Source organism: Coffea arabica, chromosome 5e, assembly GCF_036785885.1.
Source record: "Coffea arabica cultivar ET-39 chromosome 5e, Coffea Arabica ET-39 HiFi, whole genome shotgun sequence".
Taxonomy (NCBI): Eukaryota; Viridiplantae; Streptophyta; class Magnoliopsida; order Gentianales; family Rubiaceae; genus Coffea; species Coffea arabica.
This window is the reverse complement of record NC_092318.1, coordinates 45,453,865-45,473,926: the sequence shown is the minus strand read 5'-3', so window position 1 is coordinate 45,473,926 and position 20,062 is coordinate 45,453,865. Positions and strand designations below refer to the sequence as shown.

The 20,062-nt window shown below is 34.4% G+C and overlaps 3 protein-coding genes across 3 annotated transcripts; all 3 read left to right on the top strand.

The window, feature by feature from the left end:
- Positions 1–1,594: 1,594 nt before the first annotated feature.
- LOC140006597 (putative late blight resistance protein homolog R1B-16) lies at positions 1,595–5,060 on the top strand. Its single transcript, XM_072048765.1, has 2 exons — positions 1,595–4,533; positions 4,649–5,060. Exon 1 carries the CDS (start codon positions 1,652–1,654, stop codon positions 4,511–4,513), a length of 2,862 nt encoding a protein of 953 aa, XP_071904866.1. The 5' UTR covers positions 1,595–1,651; the 3' UTR covers positions 4,514–4,533; positions 4,649–5,060.
- A 3,843-nt stretch (positions 5,061–8,903) lies between these two features.
- Positions 8,904–10,342, top strand: LOC113689022 (aspartic proteinase CDR1). Its single transcript, XM_027206854.2, has one exon. The coding sequence runs from the start codon at positions 8,939–8,941 to the stop codon at positions 10,304–10,306; it is 1,368 nt and encodes a 455-aa protein (XP_027062655.2). The 5' UTR covers positions 8,904–8,938; the 3' UTR covers positions 10,307–10,342.
- A 6,950-nt stretch (positions 10,343–17,292) lies between these two features.
- Positions 17,293–18,669, top strand: LOC113690618 (aspartic proteinase CDR1-like). Its single transcript, XM_027208611.2, has one exon. The coding sequence runs from the start codon at positions 17,293–17,295 to the stop codon at positions 18,667–18,669; it is 1,377 nt and encodes a 458-aa protein (XP_027064412.2).
- The last annotated feature ends 1,393 nt before the right edge of the window (positions 18,670–20,062 follow it).

Below are 20,062 nucleotides of genomic sequence, written 5' to 3'. Positions count from 1 at the left end.
GTCTTTGGAATAATAATTGGTTAATGAAAATATGACATGTTTTATTATCAGGTAAACAATCAAATTTCACAAAAAAAATATAAGACATGTTATATTTGAGTTAATATAATCACGTGCAAATTACGCGAACTATTGCTAGTTTATTAAATGGATTGTTGATTGAATTCTTGTTGTAATCTCAAAATTAAATTAAAGTCCTACTTCATTGACATAAGCAATTATAATAACGTGCAAGACTAATCAAAATGATTTGGCAGTATGATGCGATTAACCCGGTTTCGAAATTAGTGCCGCTAGATGTATTAAAAGATTGTTAAGAGCGTAATTAATGCTGTATTATTCAAACATTTGGACTAATGACTAAGGGAAGTGCACGTTTTACTTAAAGCCATTGTAGACAGCTCTCAATGTGAAAAGCTGTTGTTTGATGGCAAGGCAATAAACATGGAAATCAGTAGAGTCCAAAGCATTAAAACCTCTATTTGTACCATAGCTTCTATTTGTACCATTCAAGCAGTTGGACTAGTGGACAACGCATGTGCAGTGGGGCCTTTTTTTTCTTTCAAACATCCAAGAAGTATCCAATGACTATTTGTTATTTACTTTCTGGACACTAGCAATCAACGTACAGAAAAGAGGAGAGCACTTGTTTTTGAGGTTTTGCAGATCTTTCTCGTCTCCTTTCATATTTGAGAACTGTTTCATCTCTTAAATTGAGATCGATACATTCCGGTTCCCTTGTTGATCTTCCTTTTATTAGATGGCCTCCACTAGTATCACTTGTATTCCTTCCATCTTGGATGATCTGCAAGCACTGGAGAACGATTGTCCAAAATCTCCAAAATGGCCGCAGAATCACCTGAGACGCAAGCTAAGACATCTGAGAACATTTCTTCTGTGTGCGAGAAAATACAGCAACGATGATGTGCAATTACCATTTGACAACAAAAAGAACCAGGCAGATAATCATCATGCAAGCCTAGAAGCTCTGGCAGTTCGGATTGGAGATGCCATTCCCAAGGCAAAGGAGATCCAATCTTCTGATCAGCCTTGGGATGCGCTCCGTGATTTAGACAAAGACATGGAATCCTTCGAACAAGAAATTTGCGAATGGTATGTCATTTTCTTGGGTTCCTCGTCACAGCAGTCCAGTAATTCGCTCGTTCGAAAAGATGACCTCATGGAATTCATGGATCCTCTTCTGGAGAATCTAGTGAATTATTGGTCATGGTGGCCGCCGGCACATGAAGTTGGACTAATTAAAGCCCTTGAAGAGAAGCTGGCGTTCATGCAAAACTTAATCCGTTTTGTCAAACTGTATGGTGTTGAAAACACAGAATTGGGACCTTTGTTGGTTCACACTGAAGCTGTGGCTATCAATGCAGCACGCCTCTCTTATAAGTGCCAGTTTAAGAAGGGTTTGCCCAAGGATGTCGTTGAAAGCATTTCGGAACTGCCGCAGAAGATTATTCCTGTTGAACCGCAAGTCCTTGAGACTTGTATCCAGGCCCTGATTGCTTCAAAATTATCAGGACAATCATACGGAGATACAGATGAGCGCATATTGAGAGACTTCTACCATTCTCTCCTGTGTAATCTTTGGGAGATACTAAAGCATGGTACTTGTCCTGTGATTTTGCGTCAACTACAAATGTTTTACGAGGGGCTAGACTCCTTGAGAAACATTTTGAAGGAGAAGCCAAAGGAGTTCGATGAGAAAGTAAGAGATCCTACTCGAGTCGTGAAATGTTATGGAGGAGATTTTATTTCCCCACTCTCTCTGAATGCAATCAAAGATGCTATACAAGCCAAGGATATGGATATCGTGTGTTCTGAGTTATTCGAAATAATTAAGCTCATCGATGCAGTAATCACAGAGAAGTGTCCAGAATCATCATCATTCAATTTTCCTAAGACCAATGGACTGGGCTTTGTTGATTCCCTTCTAGAAAAGATGATGGATGTGACAAGTTCTGAGGCTGACTCGATTGCTTTGATCGATCATCCAATTCAAAAAGTCCAGGAAGAACTTGTTTGTTTACGTTCTTTGCTGCGGAAAATTGTGGGCCTGCAAAATGAGGATGAGGAGGTCCAGGCAATTTGGGATCGTATTGTTGGGGTGGCATACAGGATAGAGTTTCTTATTGATTCCTTAATAACTGGAAATATCTTAGATTCTTCTTCAATGTCCATTCATTCCATTTTAGAAGAAATGAACATCATTAAAGCTGCGGCCTTGAAGATTTGTGATAGCGGAACACTTGGTGGAAAAGTTAAGGAAGTAACGAAGAGATTCAATCACATGCCACAACAGGGAAGTAAGCCAATAGTCAATGACGTGGTGGTGGGATTCGAGGATGAGACGGCATCGATAATCAATGGACTCAGAAATGGATCACGACAAGTGAAAATTGTTTCCATTGTGGGTATGCCGGGATGCGGTAAGACAACTTTGGCTAGAAAAGTGTACAATGATTCTTCAGTGAAGTCCCATTTTTATGAGCGGGCTTGGTGTACTGTTTCTCAAGTACACCACAAGAGAAATCTGTTGCTTCAAATTTTGACTTGTATTGAGTCCAAGCTTCCTGAGGATGTTTTTGAGATGGGTGAAGAAGATCTGGCTCTTCAAGTCAAAAGACGTTTGCTGAAAAACAGATATCTCATTGTTTTGGACGATGTATGGGACATTGATGCATGGAACGGATTGGAAGCCTCATTCCCTGATGATGGAAATGGAAGTAGAGTTATCTTGACAAGTCGGCTCCGTGGTGTTGCTCCGCAAGACAAACTCGACCATGAACCATATTCTCTTCGTCAACTCGCTCCTAATGAGAGCTGGGATTTGCTAAAAGGGAAGTTATATCCTGGACAAGATTTGGCTCCTCCAGAACTATGTGAAATTCGACAGCAAGTCGTGGAAATGTGTCAAGGACTACCTCTTACGGTTGTCATTCTTGCCGGGATTCTCTCAAGGATGGACCCAAATGGTTGGAAAGAAGCTGTGGAAGGTTTAAGTTCGAGGAATGTTTCTAGTACGGAACAGTGTATCGCTACATTAGAGCTCAGTTACAAACATTTACCTGATACTTTGAAGGCATGTTTTCTTTATTTTGCAGCCTTTCCAGAAGACCATGAACACAATACCAAGAGGTTGATTTCTCTATGGGTCGCTGAAGGATATGTTCAAAAAACTCATCCCAAGAGATCAGAGGATGTGGCAAATGATTACCTGATGGAACTTATTAGCAGAAGCTTAGTCATAGTTTCGAAACCAAGATCCATTGATGGGGTCAAAGCTTGTCGCATTCACGATTTGTTATATGAGTTTTGTGTGACAAAAGCCAAAGAAGAAAAGCTTTTGCAGCAGGTACGCAGGTATGATGACTTGTCTGCTTTCACTGTGCCATGCTACCTACGCCGCTTATGCATTATTGATTCTAAGCTCGAGCACTTTGACAACTTGAGGTTATTTTCTCCTGCCATACGCAGTCTATTATTATTCAGTCACGATGAAGACAGTATTAGTTTTGACCTCCGATTCATTTTTCACATCATGAAACTTGTTAGTGTGTTAGATTTGAGCCAAATTGGACTCGACCCCTTTCCTAGAGAGGTAGAACTGCTTGTTCACTTGCGCTACTTGGCGATTCTAGGTCGAGGTAAAATCAGTCTCCCATCATCAGTATGCAATCTCCCGAACTTGGAAACTTTGATTTGGCGAAATTCTTCAATTCATCGTTCAGTTTCACTACCAGATACCATATGGAACCTGAAGAAACTAAGGCATTTGCAGCTAATTGATGAGGTCGATAAGCATTATTGTTTTTTTTTCCCTAGAGACAATCTTGACAACTCGTCACAGTTGCTTGACTTAGATTTCTTGTCCTGTTTGTCTCTCGATCCTGAGGAAAACATCAGCAAACTGTTGAGAAAGTTTCCAAATATCCGCAAGCTGAGATGCTCTGTCAATCTCAAGCCAGGTGTTCAATATCATGTAGCAATGAATTGTCTAAGTCAGTTGGAATCACTCAGTCTGGGTTGCGTTATTTACGCCGGTGACCGATATCAGTTAGATTTCCAATTTCCTTTGACTATTAAAAAATTGACCCTATCTTATTTTCGCATGCCATGGAGCAAAATGGCAGCAATTGGAAATCTACCCAATCTTGAGGTGCTCAAATTACTCAAACAAGCCTTTGAGGGGGAAATATGGGAAATGGAAGTAGAGAAGTTCCCTAAAGTTCGTTTCTTGAAATTAGCTTCCTTGAACATTGTGAAGTGGACAGCCTCCTCCGAGTATGAGTACGAGGAGCAGTACTATTTTCCTCGTCTCCAGAAGCTAGTATTGGATCGCTGTGGAGCGTTGCAGGAGATCCCTTCTTGTTTGGGAAATAGTTATGCCCTTGAAATAATTGAGGTGTCAAAATGTCCCAGCTGTACCAGTTCATTGGAGGAAATTCAGGAAGAGCAAAGAAGCAATGGATATACCGATCTGAAGATCCTTACCTCATAATGGACGATTGATCTTCTCAAGTAAGTTTTTTAAGTCCTTTACTTATGTACTGCTACGGGTTATGTGTATCTGTTTAGCATCAAGATCAAGTTGTTCTTTTTCTTAATAGTTGTTCTTTTTCTTTTTCTTAATTAGTACTGGAAAGCTGCAAGTTTTTGGAGGAGATCCCTTCTTGTTTGGACAATCTATCAACTCTTGAAATAATTGAGGTGTCTAAATGTCCCAACCGTACCAGTTCATCGGAGGAAATTCAGGAAGAGCAATTAAGCAGGGGAAATACACTGATCTGAAGATCCTTACTTCATGATGGATGATTGATCTTCTCAAGTGTGTTTGGTTTGGTTGGGAAGCCACTTCATTCTACTTTTCTTTTTTAATCCTTTACTTCTGTACACATACTGGTTATGTTGTGTCTGTTGAGCATCAATCAAGATCAAGTTGCTCTTGTTTTCTTTGCAAATTTCTTGTTATTCCTGTGACCGAATCTTGTACTGGGACATATACGTACCCCAAATACTCTGTGGAAAGCAATTTTTCAATAGCAGTACTCTGCTCGCACAACTGAGTTTGCAAATTTTCCAAGAACTTATTTGTCTTTATTGGTTTGAACTTTGAATTACAATAATATACTATTGGGAGATTTCCGGGAGTCAACGAAATAACTTTTGATACAAGCACGTACCAAGATTGATTGTTGTACAAAATGAAGGAAGAAACCCAAAGTTTTTTTTTTTTTTTTTTTTTTTTAAAAAAAACCCTCCCATCCTTCCTTACATTCTTTCTGTTCCCAACTACTAGACTCTAGATTCGAACTTTGAACCTGACATCAAAGAGAAGCCAAGTTAAGAGAGTTAATTGTGCTAACTTCACTTGAGCATCGTCGTAATCCTAAGAACTTTTTGTAAAATTGTTTATCAAACATTTTAAATTGTTCTAAAATTGATATCTTAAAAAGTACTTTATAATTTTCAAAATACAAAAGGCCTCCCAAAATAGGTAACATTCAGGAAAAATGTAGAGGCAAGGTATAAGTGGAACATTTTTTAAAGAGATTTTAGCATAATTAGCATAATTTTTAAGGCCATCCCCAACTTATATAGTTTCAGGGGAAATGATGGGCACCAAAGATGGACCTGGAAGGGCTCCTCCAAGTCCAGATACTCTTATCCAAAGATTTAGATAATTCTCTTGTTCATCCTTAAAATTCTACAAATTTTCAAAAAGCCCTTTAAATTTGAATACTTTGGAGCCGCAACTATATTTTAATTTGCAAAAAATCTACTCATTATCTCTACCTCACCCCTGTATACTTTTATTGTGGCTCTACAAGTGAAACACATTACATGAGGGAGTTGCTAAAAGCGATTTTATAGTATCCAAAAACATAAAAAACAGTTTACCTCACCCCTGTACATTCACTCATGCTGTGTTTGGGTTCAAAAATCTGACGAATAATTTGAAATTCTCTTTAATCCTTGTAGTTGTTTAGATTATTTAAAAAATATTTAAATTTATAAATCACCAATTATTCTAATATTTAATATATATTTTAATATTGGTGAATTACAAAGTCAAATGCTTCTTAATGAATCCAAATAACTAAAGTGATTTGGGTGAATTTCAAATCCTTCATTAAATTTGTAAATCCATATGAAGCCATAAAGTTTTTTCACGACTGTATTGCATTGAAAACAGCTTTGCAAGTGATCTACCAAACAATAAACAAAAAGTTGTGCAGATAATAGATTTATTCTGGTAGTTTCAAAGAAATTGGATGGCAAAGAACTACTTCAATAGTTGTAAAATGATTTGAACTCGACAGAATTCAAAAATCCAATTCAAAATGCCGTTGTGCTATCAATGTTGAGTATGTTAGATGCAAACTACCAATTTATAATTTAAAAATATACATAAATACCTAGGTTGAAGATTCAAAACATTTTCATCTTAATTTAACATAATAAATAGTGATGCATTTCCTCTTAATTGTGGTATGCTAAAATCATTTAGAGAAATGGAATTTGGTTAGAAATAATCATTTCAGAACAGCAGCATTTTAGAGGAGAGAAATGGAATTGGGATGTACGTGTTTGCTATCATGAGTAGACCATGTTTAGTAACCAAATGAAACAGTTTGTGTATATACCACAATTGTTAGATCAACTTCTATGGTACAATTGATGGTTGATATGGATTTTATTTAAATTTAGATGGATAAAATTAATTCTAGGACTCCATTTGTAATGAATGAAAATATATATTACATTTTTACATGTCAGAATTTTATTGTTTATATTTGTTGTTTTATTATATTTTTTATTTTTTATTTTAGTATTTATGTGTTCTGTTGGTGCATACATCAAATTTGACAATTAATGCAGAAGCAATTGGTTTTTTAAAATGAAGGATTCTTGGTGGGATTTATTGATAATTGGCATGTTGCTTGTTAAAGACATTTGAGGTTTAAAAAAAAATACTTTTTTTCTGTGAGGATTCTTTATGGTTTCGAACTCTGCAATGATAGCTTAGTGGCAATTCATTGGGCCTTAGTGGCACTGTGACAGTAAAGGGAGTGGATGTCAATGAAGGGAAGAGTTGCTAAAGGGTCCGTCTCGTCATGATCATTGTAGCATTAAATTTTTAATTAGGACAGCATCTGTTGATGAATGCATATTCTATAATAAATACGGACTGCACTCAGGAAAAAAATGTCTACTGTTATATGCTATAAATAGTGAGTAACATTCAGTAGGGAAATCTTTTATGTTATGAGTCTATTTCACATTCAACTTATTTTTTTTATTTGATAAATTTTTCTAACAGATGATCAATTGATACTTGTTAATGTACTTAAACTACACCCAATCTATCATATGTCTATATGCATACATTAATAATTATTACACTCCTTTATATTTATATAATTTTCTTAATTAACTTTGTTTTTTCAAAAGTTTGACATCTGAAGTAGATTTTAACAAACACTCAGTGGGCACTCGTTGAAATCTATGGGAACATATTTGAATCATTCAAAAGTAGAAGAGACAAGGAAAGAATAAAAATAATGGTTAGTAGCCTAGTTAGTAAAAAGAAAAAAAACTCGTATTGTACACATGTAATATATACATGTTCCTATGTATAATTCAAAAAAAAAAAATTGTGTTCCATACAGTTTAAAAACACTATGAAAAATACTTGTACTTTTAAAGAAACCGTATAAACCACCTAATAAATTTTTGACCTATTATATTCCCAAATTATGCTTCAATTTTTGAAAAACTTTTAAATTTGGGCAAATTACATTTTACCCCCCTGTGGTTTACCCTTTTTTTACATAACCCCCCTATGGTTTCAAAAGCTATACATAACCCCCTCATGGTTTGGATTAAAGTGTCAAAGTAACGGAAATAGTCACTCGTAACGGAACTTCTAAAAATGTCGAAATTACCCTTATAAATACATGATACATTAACCCCCTATGATTTTTATATTTTACCATATAACCCCCTTATGGTTTAATACTTTACCATATAACCCCCTTATGATTTTCAAAATATACACATAACCCCCCTTGGTTAATACATAAATTTCAACCTTACATAAGGGTATTTTTGACATTTTAGGTGACGCCGTTACGAGTAACTATTTCCGTTACTTTGACACTTTAATCCAAACCATAAGGGGGTTATGTATAGCTTTTGAAACCATAGGGGGGTTATGTGAAAAAATGCTAAACCACAGGGGGGTAAAGTGGAATTTGCCCTTTAAATTTTCTATATAAGAAAATGACATATCCTTTGAGTTATACACTAAAAAACAAAGATATATATATATATATATATATTAGTTTCCATATAATTAAGCATATAAAACTAATATGGTTATTAAATTCTAATTAATTTGATGTCTCACATACAAGGATAAGAGTTAAAATTGGTATTAATGTGGCATAATTTTGAAAATTATAACAACTGTTGCTGTATTTGAGTTTTGCAACCTTCAAATATATTCATTCTATTCACGTAAAAATTTATATATATAATTTTACTGAACTCATACTTTTGCGCTGAATTTTCAATCGTGCATTTAAAAAAAAATTTGCATAATATGGGTAAATATAATACTCCATATGATACCCGTTATGTATTTTATTAATTATGGTAAGTAGTAATTTATAATTGAATGCATTAATGACACAAAATCTTTGGATACAGTCCCACTTGAGTAAGGACGTAAAAAATTAAGAGTCATGTTGATAGATGTTTTAGGAGTATTTTGTAGGAATAATTAAATGTATGCATTTATATGTAATGCTGGCTATTGCTAATACATTACTGACTATATATAAGACGACATTTTTCACGTAATTTATACCCGAGGTATCAGATACCTCTAGCTATCAATCAGTCTCAAGTTTTCCCAACCATGGCTGCAAATTTTCCAGTTTTCTCTATGTTTTCTAAGTTGTCCCTTTTAGTCTTCATCAATTTGTTCTTTTATCCACTCATTGAAGGAAAAGATGGTGGTTTTTCTACTCATCTCATACATCGAGACTCTCCAAAATCCCCCTTGCGTAATCCCTCCAACTCCTTCTTTGAAATGCTTAACAAATCTTTTCACCGTTCCTTCGCTCGAGCCGAGTATTTCAAGAAAAGAGTCTCCCAATCTCGTTCCAAGCATTCGTCAAATTCTTCTTCTGCTCCAATCCAATCCCACATCACATCCGCCGGTGGGGAGTATCTGATTAAAGTAACCATCGGAACCCCACCGGTTGATTTCCTAGCCATTGCTGACACAGGCAGCGATCTTACATGGATACAATGCAAGCCCTGCAAACGATGCTACAAGCAAGACGCCCCTCTTTTCGATCCTAATAAAACAACAACTTATCGACATTTGTCATGCAACTCCCCGTTGTGCTCTGATCCTGGAACTACATTTTGTGATTTTAGAAATAAATGTGGGTATAGAGTTTCTTATGGAGACGGTTCTTTTAGTAATGGGGATCTTTCTACAGAAACTTTTACGTTTGAATCCTGCTCTACCAGAAATGTATCAATCCCAAATGTTGCTTTTGGTTGCGGGCAAGCAAGTGGTGGCATCTTCCAGGAAACTTCGTCTGGGATAGTCGGTCTAGGTGGTGGAGCATTGTCGATTATCAAGCAATTGAATGGATCAATTGGTGGTAAATTTTCATACTGTTTGGTTCCCAGAGATTCGAACTTTTCAAGTAAGATCAATTTCGGTAGCAATGCTGTTGTTTCAGGCCCTGGAGTTCTTTCGACTCCATTGATCAAGCAGTATACAGATACATTCTACTATCTCAATTTAACAGGCTTCAGCGTTGGAAATACAAGGATTCCATATGATGGTTTGTCCAAGCCAGACAATTCTTCCCCTAATGATTTTCCGGGGGGTAACATTATTATTGATTCTGGAACAACGCTAACATTTGTGCTTCAGGACTTTTACCAAAGATTGGAAGCTAAAGTTATCAAAATAACAAGGGGTACACGGGTTTCTGATCCAGGAGGTCAGTTTAGCCTTTGCTATAAGGTTGAAAAACGTCTCAAGATTCCCAAAATTGTTGCTCACTTTGCTAATGCTGATATAAAATTACCTCCAGATGGTACATTTCTTGAAGTGTCTAAGGGGATAGTTTGTTTGGCTATAGTTCCAACTGATGGTATTGCAATTTTTGGGAACGTGTTGCAGATAAATCATCTTATTGGATATGATCTTGTAAACAAGAAGCTCTCCTTCTTGCCAACTAGTTGCACCAAATATAAGTAGGGATTGCTATTCTTTTGATGGAATGATGTGTATTGTAATAGGTTTTTCAAGTATTGGAATTTTTTTTGGATGCTGTTCCTATTTCGTGATTAATTACCTCAAAAACTCATTTTTCTTGGGTGCTTAGATATATCCAACTAAACCGTGTCCAAAATATTTTCTTTCCCTTTTTTTAAAAATATTTGGATGTGCTTTGCTGGAAGCTAATTCAAACATTCTCATCTCACTTACTATCTCTCTTCTTATGCAAAACAGAGTATTTTATTTTTCCAAAAAAGACGTCTTTAAGTGTTATTGGTTTTTCCTTCACACCTTTAATATTAATGAGTTTGGGCCAAAATACTGCCAGAAAATCAATGTAGTCGTTGCATCTATTTGAAAATTAGTTTGTCCGGTAGTAATTCTGAGTGTGCGATGCTAAGGGCATATATGCATATGGTGAGAAACCAATTACTACAATAATTTGTCATCATTCATGAAATGCTCCACCAACCAGAGGTATCTCTATTAGTGGTGCTGTTTCGTGTTATCGATTGCAGTTGATTCAAGTTGCTCTCAGCTACTCAGATTTTCATGATCGTAATCCGAATTTAAAAGCTCCTGCAAGAAAAAAAGAAAGATTTGAAAAAAACAATTAAAACAGAAAAAATAACTTTTTGAGTTTAAAGCTAAAATTAGGTGTTTAGAAAAATAGGAGACTCTTAGAGGAGAGAAATGATGATAGGATGCACGTATTGAATATGATAAGTAGATTAAGTTTACGATTAATTGTCGCTATTTCTTTTAAACTATTTCAGTTACATGGTTTAGTCACTATTTCTTATCTTTTACATCAATCATGTCACCCAACTCGTAAAGTGCAATACTGTATATATGTTGGTCCTTTAGTTAGATTTAAGATAAGGAGAGTTTCAAGTGCCAGCTTTTAAAAATGTGTAATTAATTACAAAAAGTGTCTAGATGCAAGGGTGCAATAATTATGATATTGTGTATTCAGGACAAGGGGCACGTGTCAGGTCAACAAAAATGTAAGGCAAGAAACGATGACGTATGGAGCAAATGAAGTAATATGAGATTTAAGTAGGACGGTGTCGTTTAGCAAATGTAAGAGTTGTTATAGGAACACGTGATTGGTAGCTGAGTTAGTTAGGGAGGTTATTTCAGCTGAATTGTATAAAGCTGATTGGAGAGAGAATCCATGTAAGCATAATAACAGAATTATCATTTTTCCTCTCTAGCTCCTTTCTTTCTCTTTCCGATCTCTCTCCCTCTCTCTGAGACTTCCCCTTCCTCTCCTCCTTCTTCTCCCTCTTTTTTCCCCCAATCTTCTTCAGCTCGCCAGGGCTGTATTCTTCCCAATTCCAGATTATGCCACTCAATCCCTGACAGCACGGACGGTTTTGCCCATTTTCAACTGTGCGTAACTTTCTTTGTACATCGCGTAACTTTTTTTGCACATCGCGTAACTTTAGAGCAAATTTTTGTGAGTCCCACACATAGCGTGGAAATCGAGTTACAACTTGTGATTTCAACCGTACAAATTTTTGAGACCAGATCATGGCCATTAACCGTTCAGGGACGGTCATACTGCCCCATTTCCGTGTATTCACACGATAATTTAGGTATGTTAAAGAGTCCTATTTTGAGTACCCGATATAAAATATCCCATAAAAAAGGTTAACTTTTTACCCCCGTTTTAGCTACTAGGTGTCACTAAACATTCATTAAGAGGTATCTCAAGTGTTAATTTTTCTTTTTATTTTTTATATTATTTTAGAAAGTGTTTTAAATGCAACAGTGCAATAGTTATGATTGTGCATATTCACATGATAAGTTAATGTCTTAACGGGCGCCCATGATGCACTCATTAGAAAATTCCTTTTAAAAATAAAGATAAAATCAAGTAAGCATTTATAAACGCAAAAACTACGAAGGAGAGAAATAATGTTATGTTGCATTTGTTTGCATACAAGAATGTTGCATACAAAAAATCATGAACTTAAAGTATGAAACGTTGTCAAATTATTCTTTTTGCTTGAAAGATTTTATATATATTCAATATTGAACCTTCAATGTATTGACATTTCTAGAAGGTTTTCACAAGCGAACCAAGCGTCATTTTCTAATAGGTCATGTGACTAGGGCTGTCAACGGGCCGGGTCCGGGCCGGAATTCATTATTCCGGACCCGGACCCGAATTACTATGCCGGATCCGGATCCAACCCGTTTACCCGACGGGTCTTTTATCCTATGTTCCGGATCCGGATCCGGGTCTACCCGAACAAATTTACCAAAATTTATAATTTCTAATAAAAATGAGAAAAAAATATATTTGTAAACTAATTTCTAACTAATGCAAAGAAAAAACCAAATAAGAAAAGAAATCAAATTAACTTTATTAAAATACATCACCCTAATCAAATTATATTGATAAATATATATTTTTTAAATTATTAATTCATTTATATCCGGATCCGGGTCTAATACGGGTCGGAATACTATATTCCGTATCCGACCCGTTTTTTGTTTGACAAAACGGATCCGGATCCGGATCCGGGAAACGGAATTAAATCCCTACCCATACCCGCAATAATTTCACGGATCCGGTCCGGATCCGGGTCTAGACCCGACCCGTTGACAGGCCTACATGTGACAACTTCTAGAAGGTTTTTACAAGCAAACCAAGTGTCAGTTTCTAATGTGTTATGTGTGTGTTAGAGTTTTTACCAAATCTTTTCAAATTCTACAAACAAATAATGCCAACTTTTAAATACTTCATCTTAAAATTTAAATTATTTTTAACCATTCATAATTCCCATGCATAGCACCAGACATAAAGCTAGTAAATAGATATACATGGGTTTGGATACGTTTTGGGACTAGATCCCGAATTGAGCATGGATCATACAAAATATAGGATCAACCTAAACTGGTGATTCCTTCACAGAGTTTGGATTTGAAAATTTAAACCAAGCCTAAAAAACAATCTGCAGTAGTACTACCACGTTACAATGCTATAGTTCATAAAATATAAATTTAAAAAATAAAAAGACATTTCTAAAGAAATATACTAGCACTAATTTAACTCTATATGCTCAACACTAATTTTTTATGAACCTTATATTTTTTTCCAACTTCTTCTCAACCCGTATCCAAGCCTTTAAATCATACTAATCATTGTAAAAATCAACTCAAAATAAATAAAGAAATCATACCCCACTCTATCACAATCACAAAAAGTAAAAGATGAACAACATTCAATTTACTATAATTTACAAAAAAAAAATCATATAGTCATTCAAAAAAAATGAGTAAGAGAGAATGTTGAAAAAAGGAGAAAGAGAAGAAAGTGACTTTTGTAGATAAATGATAGTTTTAAAAACTTGGGGGTACTAAGTTATATTAGGAGAAACTTAAGGAACGTTTCTGATATTATCCCGATCAATTATGCAAGAAAAGACAGAGTTTCCGAGACCAGAAACTAAGAAATGAAGGGACGTAACTTCGAGGACTTTTAATCACAATCTGACTATTTTTTTTTTTTTTTTGTTTCTTACACTTACACGAACGAACCAGAGAAAGAGATCTTTAGATACATCATTTACTAATACAACACATGTAGAACCCAAATTTAGGGTTGTAATAATGATTGATGTGTGTAGGGCTATAAAATTAAAGGGTGAAATAATCTATATACGTAGAAAAAAAAAATAAATTCAACTCAGAACACTATTGAAATATCAGACAATGAAAGAAAGTCACTCCACAATATAGCCTTACAAACTGTTTTGAACTCTATTAAGAAAACACTCTAAATAATGTTCTCTTTATAATCTACCAGATTTAGTGGGAAAGAAATCATTTATATAAGAAATTACCAAATAAAAATCAAATTTGTAAATCACACGACTACTAAAAATCTGACGCCAATAAAACTAGTAAATAAATAAATAGAAACTTCTAGACTTGGTTTATTTTACCAACTTTCAGTAACTGGATACTTCATGACTGGTCTTGTGGTCCAACTCGATCAACTGATTTCTTCCTAGCAATTTATGCTCTAATTCTGAGAGCAAAAAATATCCAAAACTAATCTTGCAGTTGAGACAATTCATCAATATTCACAGGCATCCTAGGATTAATTTCTTGAATCTAGAGTTTTGATACAAGATGTAAAATGAGATATATGGGAGACAATTTTACACACATGCAAAGTATGTATGGAAAAAGAGAAATAATACGAACAATAATATATCAATCACACACTACAATAATAAGTTTATCAAATTTTATTCTTCTCAACCAATAACATCACTCCCTATAAACTACATGACTTGGTAAATAAGTTACAACCACACAAGAAATTTTTTAATAAAATACTAATTTCTAAATAATAAAAACTACCATAATTTGACTCTAATTAATTACTAAAAACTACTTGATTCAACTAAAATATTACTACTAAATGATAACATAGAAACCTCTACTTTGAGACTTGATTTAATATGTCAACAACACAATCCATGAGGACTAAATTACCAAATCACGCACAGAAACCACAACTAATACCAACAAGAATCTATATCTATATGTATTGTAGAGAGGTTTTTAGCAGAGATTCTCTCAATGACTTCCAAACTTCCCATTCTTTTTTCTAAATTTTTGTATTTATTTTAATACATAAAATCTAATTAAAAACTTTAAAATAGTGGGTTATAACTAATTCTATCACTAGTCAAATTTAAATTTTAAAACTTTCCCACTATCCCCTTCATAAACCGTTTATAGTTTGTTATTTACAATTTAGGTCCTCTTTACTCCTTAATTAAATAAAATATATTTGTCAAGCCAAAATTCTCAGGGATAATTGATTAGTCTCATTTTAAAATTATTCACCCTATTATATCTTTATCACTTTAGCCTTTTTTATTCCTTCATTAAAGAGGATTAATTTATCTAGCCAAATCCTTGAGATAATATGATTAGTCCTATTTTTTTAGTTATTCACCCAATTATTTTTTATCGCTTTCCTTTTGGGTACAATAATAATTTGTCAACATCTTCTAATGATATACTCGATTACTCTTATTTTTTTAATAATTTATGTTACAATTACTAAATCAATTTTCTTGCAGTCTTAAACTTATCCTTTTTCTTTTATATTCAACAAGCTTAGGGCACTTTAATAGGTTTGCTTTTTATAATTTTTATGTTGGATTTTATTCAGTAGGTTGTTTTTTTAAAGTTTTAAAATTTGAATGTTGAAATTATGCTCTAACATTAAATTGGAGTATGTAAATAAAAATTATGACATTTTATTTGCACGTAGAATAAACTCAATATTAATATCGTGCAAGCATCTAGATGACTTTTCACTTAGCACATGTACACCAAAAAGTGCATGTAAAGAAAAATTTATGTATGAATTTTAAATTAATAAAGGTGTATCTAGAAGGTTGCTTTTGGTGGTATTTTAGCAAAATTTTGATAAAAAGGTTGTATTTCACCAAATTTACATCCGAAAGTTTACTTTTTCTCGATGATTGCAATTCTAGCTTTTTATTTGATTAAAAACACTTAAAAATGAGGCAGCAACTTGGAGAAATAATTCTAACTTTTTATGTGTCCAAAAACACTTAAAAAGTGAGATGATGAATCCTAAATAGTGAAAGGATTAAAAAGATAGGGCTGTAGCATTAGAGAAGGTAAAGATAAGGGGAGAATTATCAAATTAGAACAAGTTATAATTAGGTTAACATATATACATTCCTACTTAGTTAATGGTTCAAAATAGACGAGTGTCAATGCATATAGTTTTATATGGGTTTGGATTATCCAATCACCCATTCATGGTCCACTGCTAAATTTTATTTACTTTTTCATCCGCATTTTGTTTAGCAACAAAATAGTAAATCATATCAACATATCAAGTTAATAAATCAATTTTTACCTAAAGAAAGAGAAAAAACAAAAAAATTACATAGAGGAGCCTAAAATGGTCATCATAGTGAGTTTCAAATTTTGCCACTTTACTACAATCTAAAAATAATTTAGGTATTAATGCAAACAATCAATTCACATTCACGAAATTTATTAAACTTTTATGAAAGGAATGGAGGAAGTAAGATAAATTTTAAAAAATAAAATAATAGAATTAAAGAAGAGAAAAAACGATGAATACATCTTTGCAAAATTTAGAATATAATCATTAGAGTAATTTAGATTTACCCACTAATGATTGAGTTTGAATCTATGTCTAATTTAATTAAGTCAAAATAAGTAATCCAAATCTGTCAATTTCATACCCACTAATTAATGGGTTAATTTGGTCACTCATTTGAATCCAATTAAATTACATACGCAAACTCATTTGTTAATAGGTAAGCCAAGTAAATAGGTTACTATTTACATTTATAAATACATGAAAATAATAGTAGAATAGGAGACAAGTGGGTTGTAAAATTGGGTAAGAGATAGGGTAACTGGGTAAGAGCGAGATAGAGTAAAGAGAAAATAGGATTTGGTAAAACGAGAAAGGGTTGTAGGGATACAAGAAAATTGGGTAGGAAATGAAGGAACGAAAAAAAGGTTGTAGGAATACGAGAAAGTTAGATTCAGAAAGTAAAAAGAATAGTAGTAGAGAGTAGGGGGAATATTGAGGAGAAATGAGATTGAGAGGTGCAAAAAGTGGCATGAAGGGGGAGAATATGAGAGAAATAGATAATAATGTTGTGTTTGGCCATATTTTTCCCTCTCCTATATTGCACGGGCCAAAATATAAGTAAGATAAGTAATTTCCTGACTTGATAAAACTAATACCGAGAAGACTTGGTTTCCTAAACTAATACAACTAGTACCAAAAAGACTTGGTTTATAATTCTACAACTAGTGCATTATCGGCTATTTAAGACGATCTTTTTCACATAACTCGCACTTGACATAATAAGATACCTCTACCTATCTATTAGTCTCGAAATTTCTCAACCATGGCTAGAAATTGTCCAGTTTTTTCTTTGTTTTCTAAATTATCCCTTTTAGTCTTCATCAATTTGTGTCTTTATTCCTTGATTGAAGGAAAAACTGGTGGTTTTTCTACTCATCTCGTACATCGTGACTCTCCAAAATCGCCCTTGTATAATCCCTCCAACTCCCACTTTGAAAGGCTTCATGAAGCTTTTCATCGTTCCTCTGCTCGAGCCGAGTATTTCAAGAAAAGAATCTCCCATTCTCGTTCCAACAACCGTTTCTCACGTTCTTCTTCCAATCCATTCCAGTCCACCACCATACCTGCTGATGGCGAGTATCTCATGAAAGTATCCATCGGAACCCCTCCGGTTGATCTCCTGGCCATTGCTGACACAGGAAGCGATATGACGTGGATAGAATGCAAGCCCTGCAATGGATGCTTCAACCAACACTTCCCTCTTTTCGATCCTAATAAAACAAAATCTTATCGACATTTATTATGCAACTCCTCGTTGTGTTGGGGACCTGGAGTTACTTGTGAACCTGAAAATAAATGTGGGTATTCAGAATTGTATGCAGATGGTTCTTCTAGTGATGGGGATCTTTCCACGGAAACTTTTACATTCGAATCAAGCTCTGGAAGAAAGTTAAGAATCCCAAATGTTGTTTTCGGTTGCACGCACAAGACTGGTGGCGGCTTCGGGGAAACTGCGTCCGGGATTGTTGGACTAGGAGGTGGAGCATTGTCGATTATCAGGCAATGGACTGAATCAATTGGTGGTAAATTTTCCTACTGTGTTGTTCCCAGAGATTCAAACTCGTCGAGTACGATCACTTTCGGTAGCAATGCTGCTCTTTCAGGCAATGGAGTAGTTTCAACTCCATTGATCCGGCAGTTTCCAGATACGTACTACTATGTAAATTTAATAGGCTTCAGCGTTGCAAATATGAGGATTCCCTACAAGGAGATATCCAACCTAGACAATTCTTTCCCCAATGATACTGTGACCGGTAACATCTTCATTGATTCTGGAACAATGCTAACGTATGTCCCTCAGGAGTTTTACCAAAAATTGGAATCAGATATTATCAAAACAGCAAGGGGTACACGGGTTACTGATCCGTCAGGCTTCTATGGCCTCTGCTATAAGGTTGAAAAACGTCTACAGATTCCCAAAATTGTTGCTCGCTTTGCTGGTGCTGATATACTTTTACCTCCAAATGGTACATTTCTTGAAGTCTATGATGGGGTGGTTTGTTTGGCTATAGTTCCAGTGGATCCAGCTGATAACCTTGCAATTTTTGGGAACCTGTTGCAGGTAAATCATCTTATTGAATATGATCTTGTAAACAATAAGGTCTCCTTCTTGCCAATTGACTGCACCAAATATAAGTAGGGATTGCTGTGCTTTAGATGCAATGATTGTATCGCGATAGGATTTTCAAGTATTCATAATTATTATTTGCTACCGTCCCTATTTTTGTGATTAATTATCCAAAAAACTCATCTTTGTTGGAGCTAATTCAAGTATTCTTGTCATCTTTCTTGGAGCGAATTCAAATATTCACGTACTGTGCCTCCTCTGATGCAGAACAGAGTAATTTATTTTTCCAAAAAAGATGTTTTAAGTGCCTGAGTTAATGTTTTCACTAAGCACCTTTGATATTAATGAGTTTGGTCCAAAATACTGCAAGAAAAATCAGAATTGTCGTTGCATCTATTTCTAGGTTAGTTTATCTGGTAGCAATTTAAGTGTGCAATGTTACTGCAAGAAACATTGCTGACACAGTACATGAATTGTTCTCGGTTGCATCTATTACTAGGTGTTGTTTCAGGTTATCGGTTGCAGCCAAATCAAATTGTTCTCAATTGCCTCATATATTTTTAGAATCATAATTAGAATTCAAAATCACTTGCAAGCTAAAAGTTGGATTTGAAAAAACAATTAAAACAGAAAAATATTTTTAAGATTAAAGCTAAAATCAGGTGTTTACAAATTATTTCAGAACACGAGATTTTTTTTTTTTAAGAGAGGAATGATGACGAGATGCACGTGCTCACTATCATAACTAGATTAGAGTTAATGGCTCGAAAGGTCACTAAATAATTTAAATCACTAAAAATCTTGTTTATTTAATCAAAGAAATCACTCAACTCTTTAAGTGTGAAATTTTAATTGATTTTTTTGGACAAAAATTTGGGAAAAATTTAGGATTTTTGTGTCAAATTTAGGCGTACGGTAATATTCACGGATAAAATTGTAAAAAGATTTACAAAAACAAACATAATGAAAGAAAGGTCGCCCACTCACCCCATATCCGCCGCCGCCCTCCTCCCTCCTTTTCCCCACTACAACCTCAAGGACCAAACATCCTTACATGTTATTAAGAAATTCCCAAAGGGTAAAAAAGATGCTAAGAAGCGTAATCATTATATAAACAAGACCTATGTGCGTTGGTTTTGGACGGTTAGTTAGTTCGCATGGTTTATATGTTTCAAGAATTGAATTTTGGTAAACGTTTGAAAGAAGATCTCTTATCTGGCTTTGTGCTCTGGTAAATGCAGCAAAAATCCATATAATAAGAAAAATTTTGATGAACTATATTCTGCTTTTCAGATAGCTGCATAAAATGTCATATGGGTATTTAATTTTTAATGTGGACTTGAGACAATGATTATGGATAATGGTTTGGCAAAATTTTTTAGGTTTAAATGACATTAAAAACTTGATTTTGTTTTAAAGATAGAATAAGTACGAATTAGGTTCTTTAATTAGATTTACTGGTCTT

Coding starts and splice junctions, on each gene's coding strand:
- LOC113690618 (XM_027208611.2), top strand. CDS start 17,293: ATGGCTAGAAATTGTCCAGTTTTTTCTTTGTTTTCTAAATTATCCCTT.
- LOC113689022 (XM_027206854.2), top strand. CDS start 8,939: ATGGCTGCAAATTTTCCAGTTTTCTCTATGTTTTCTAAGTTGTCCCTT.
- LOC140006597 (XM_072048765.1), top strand. CDS start 1,652: ATGTTTTACGAGGGGCTAGACTCCTTGAGAAACATTTTGAAGGAGAAG.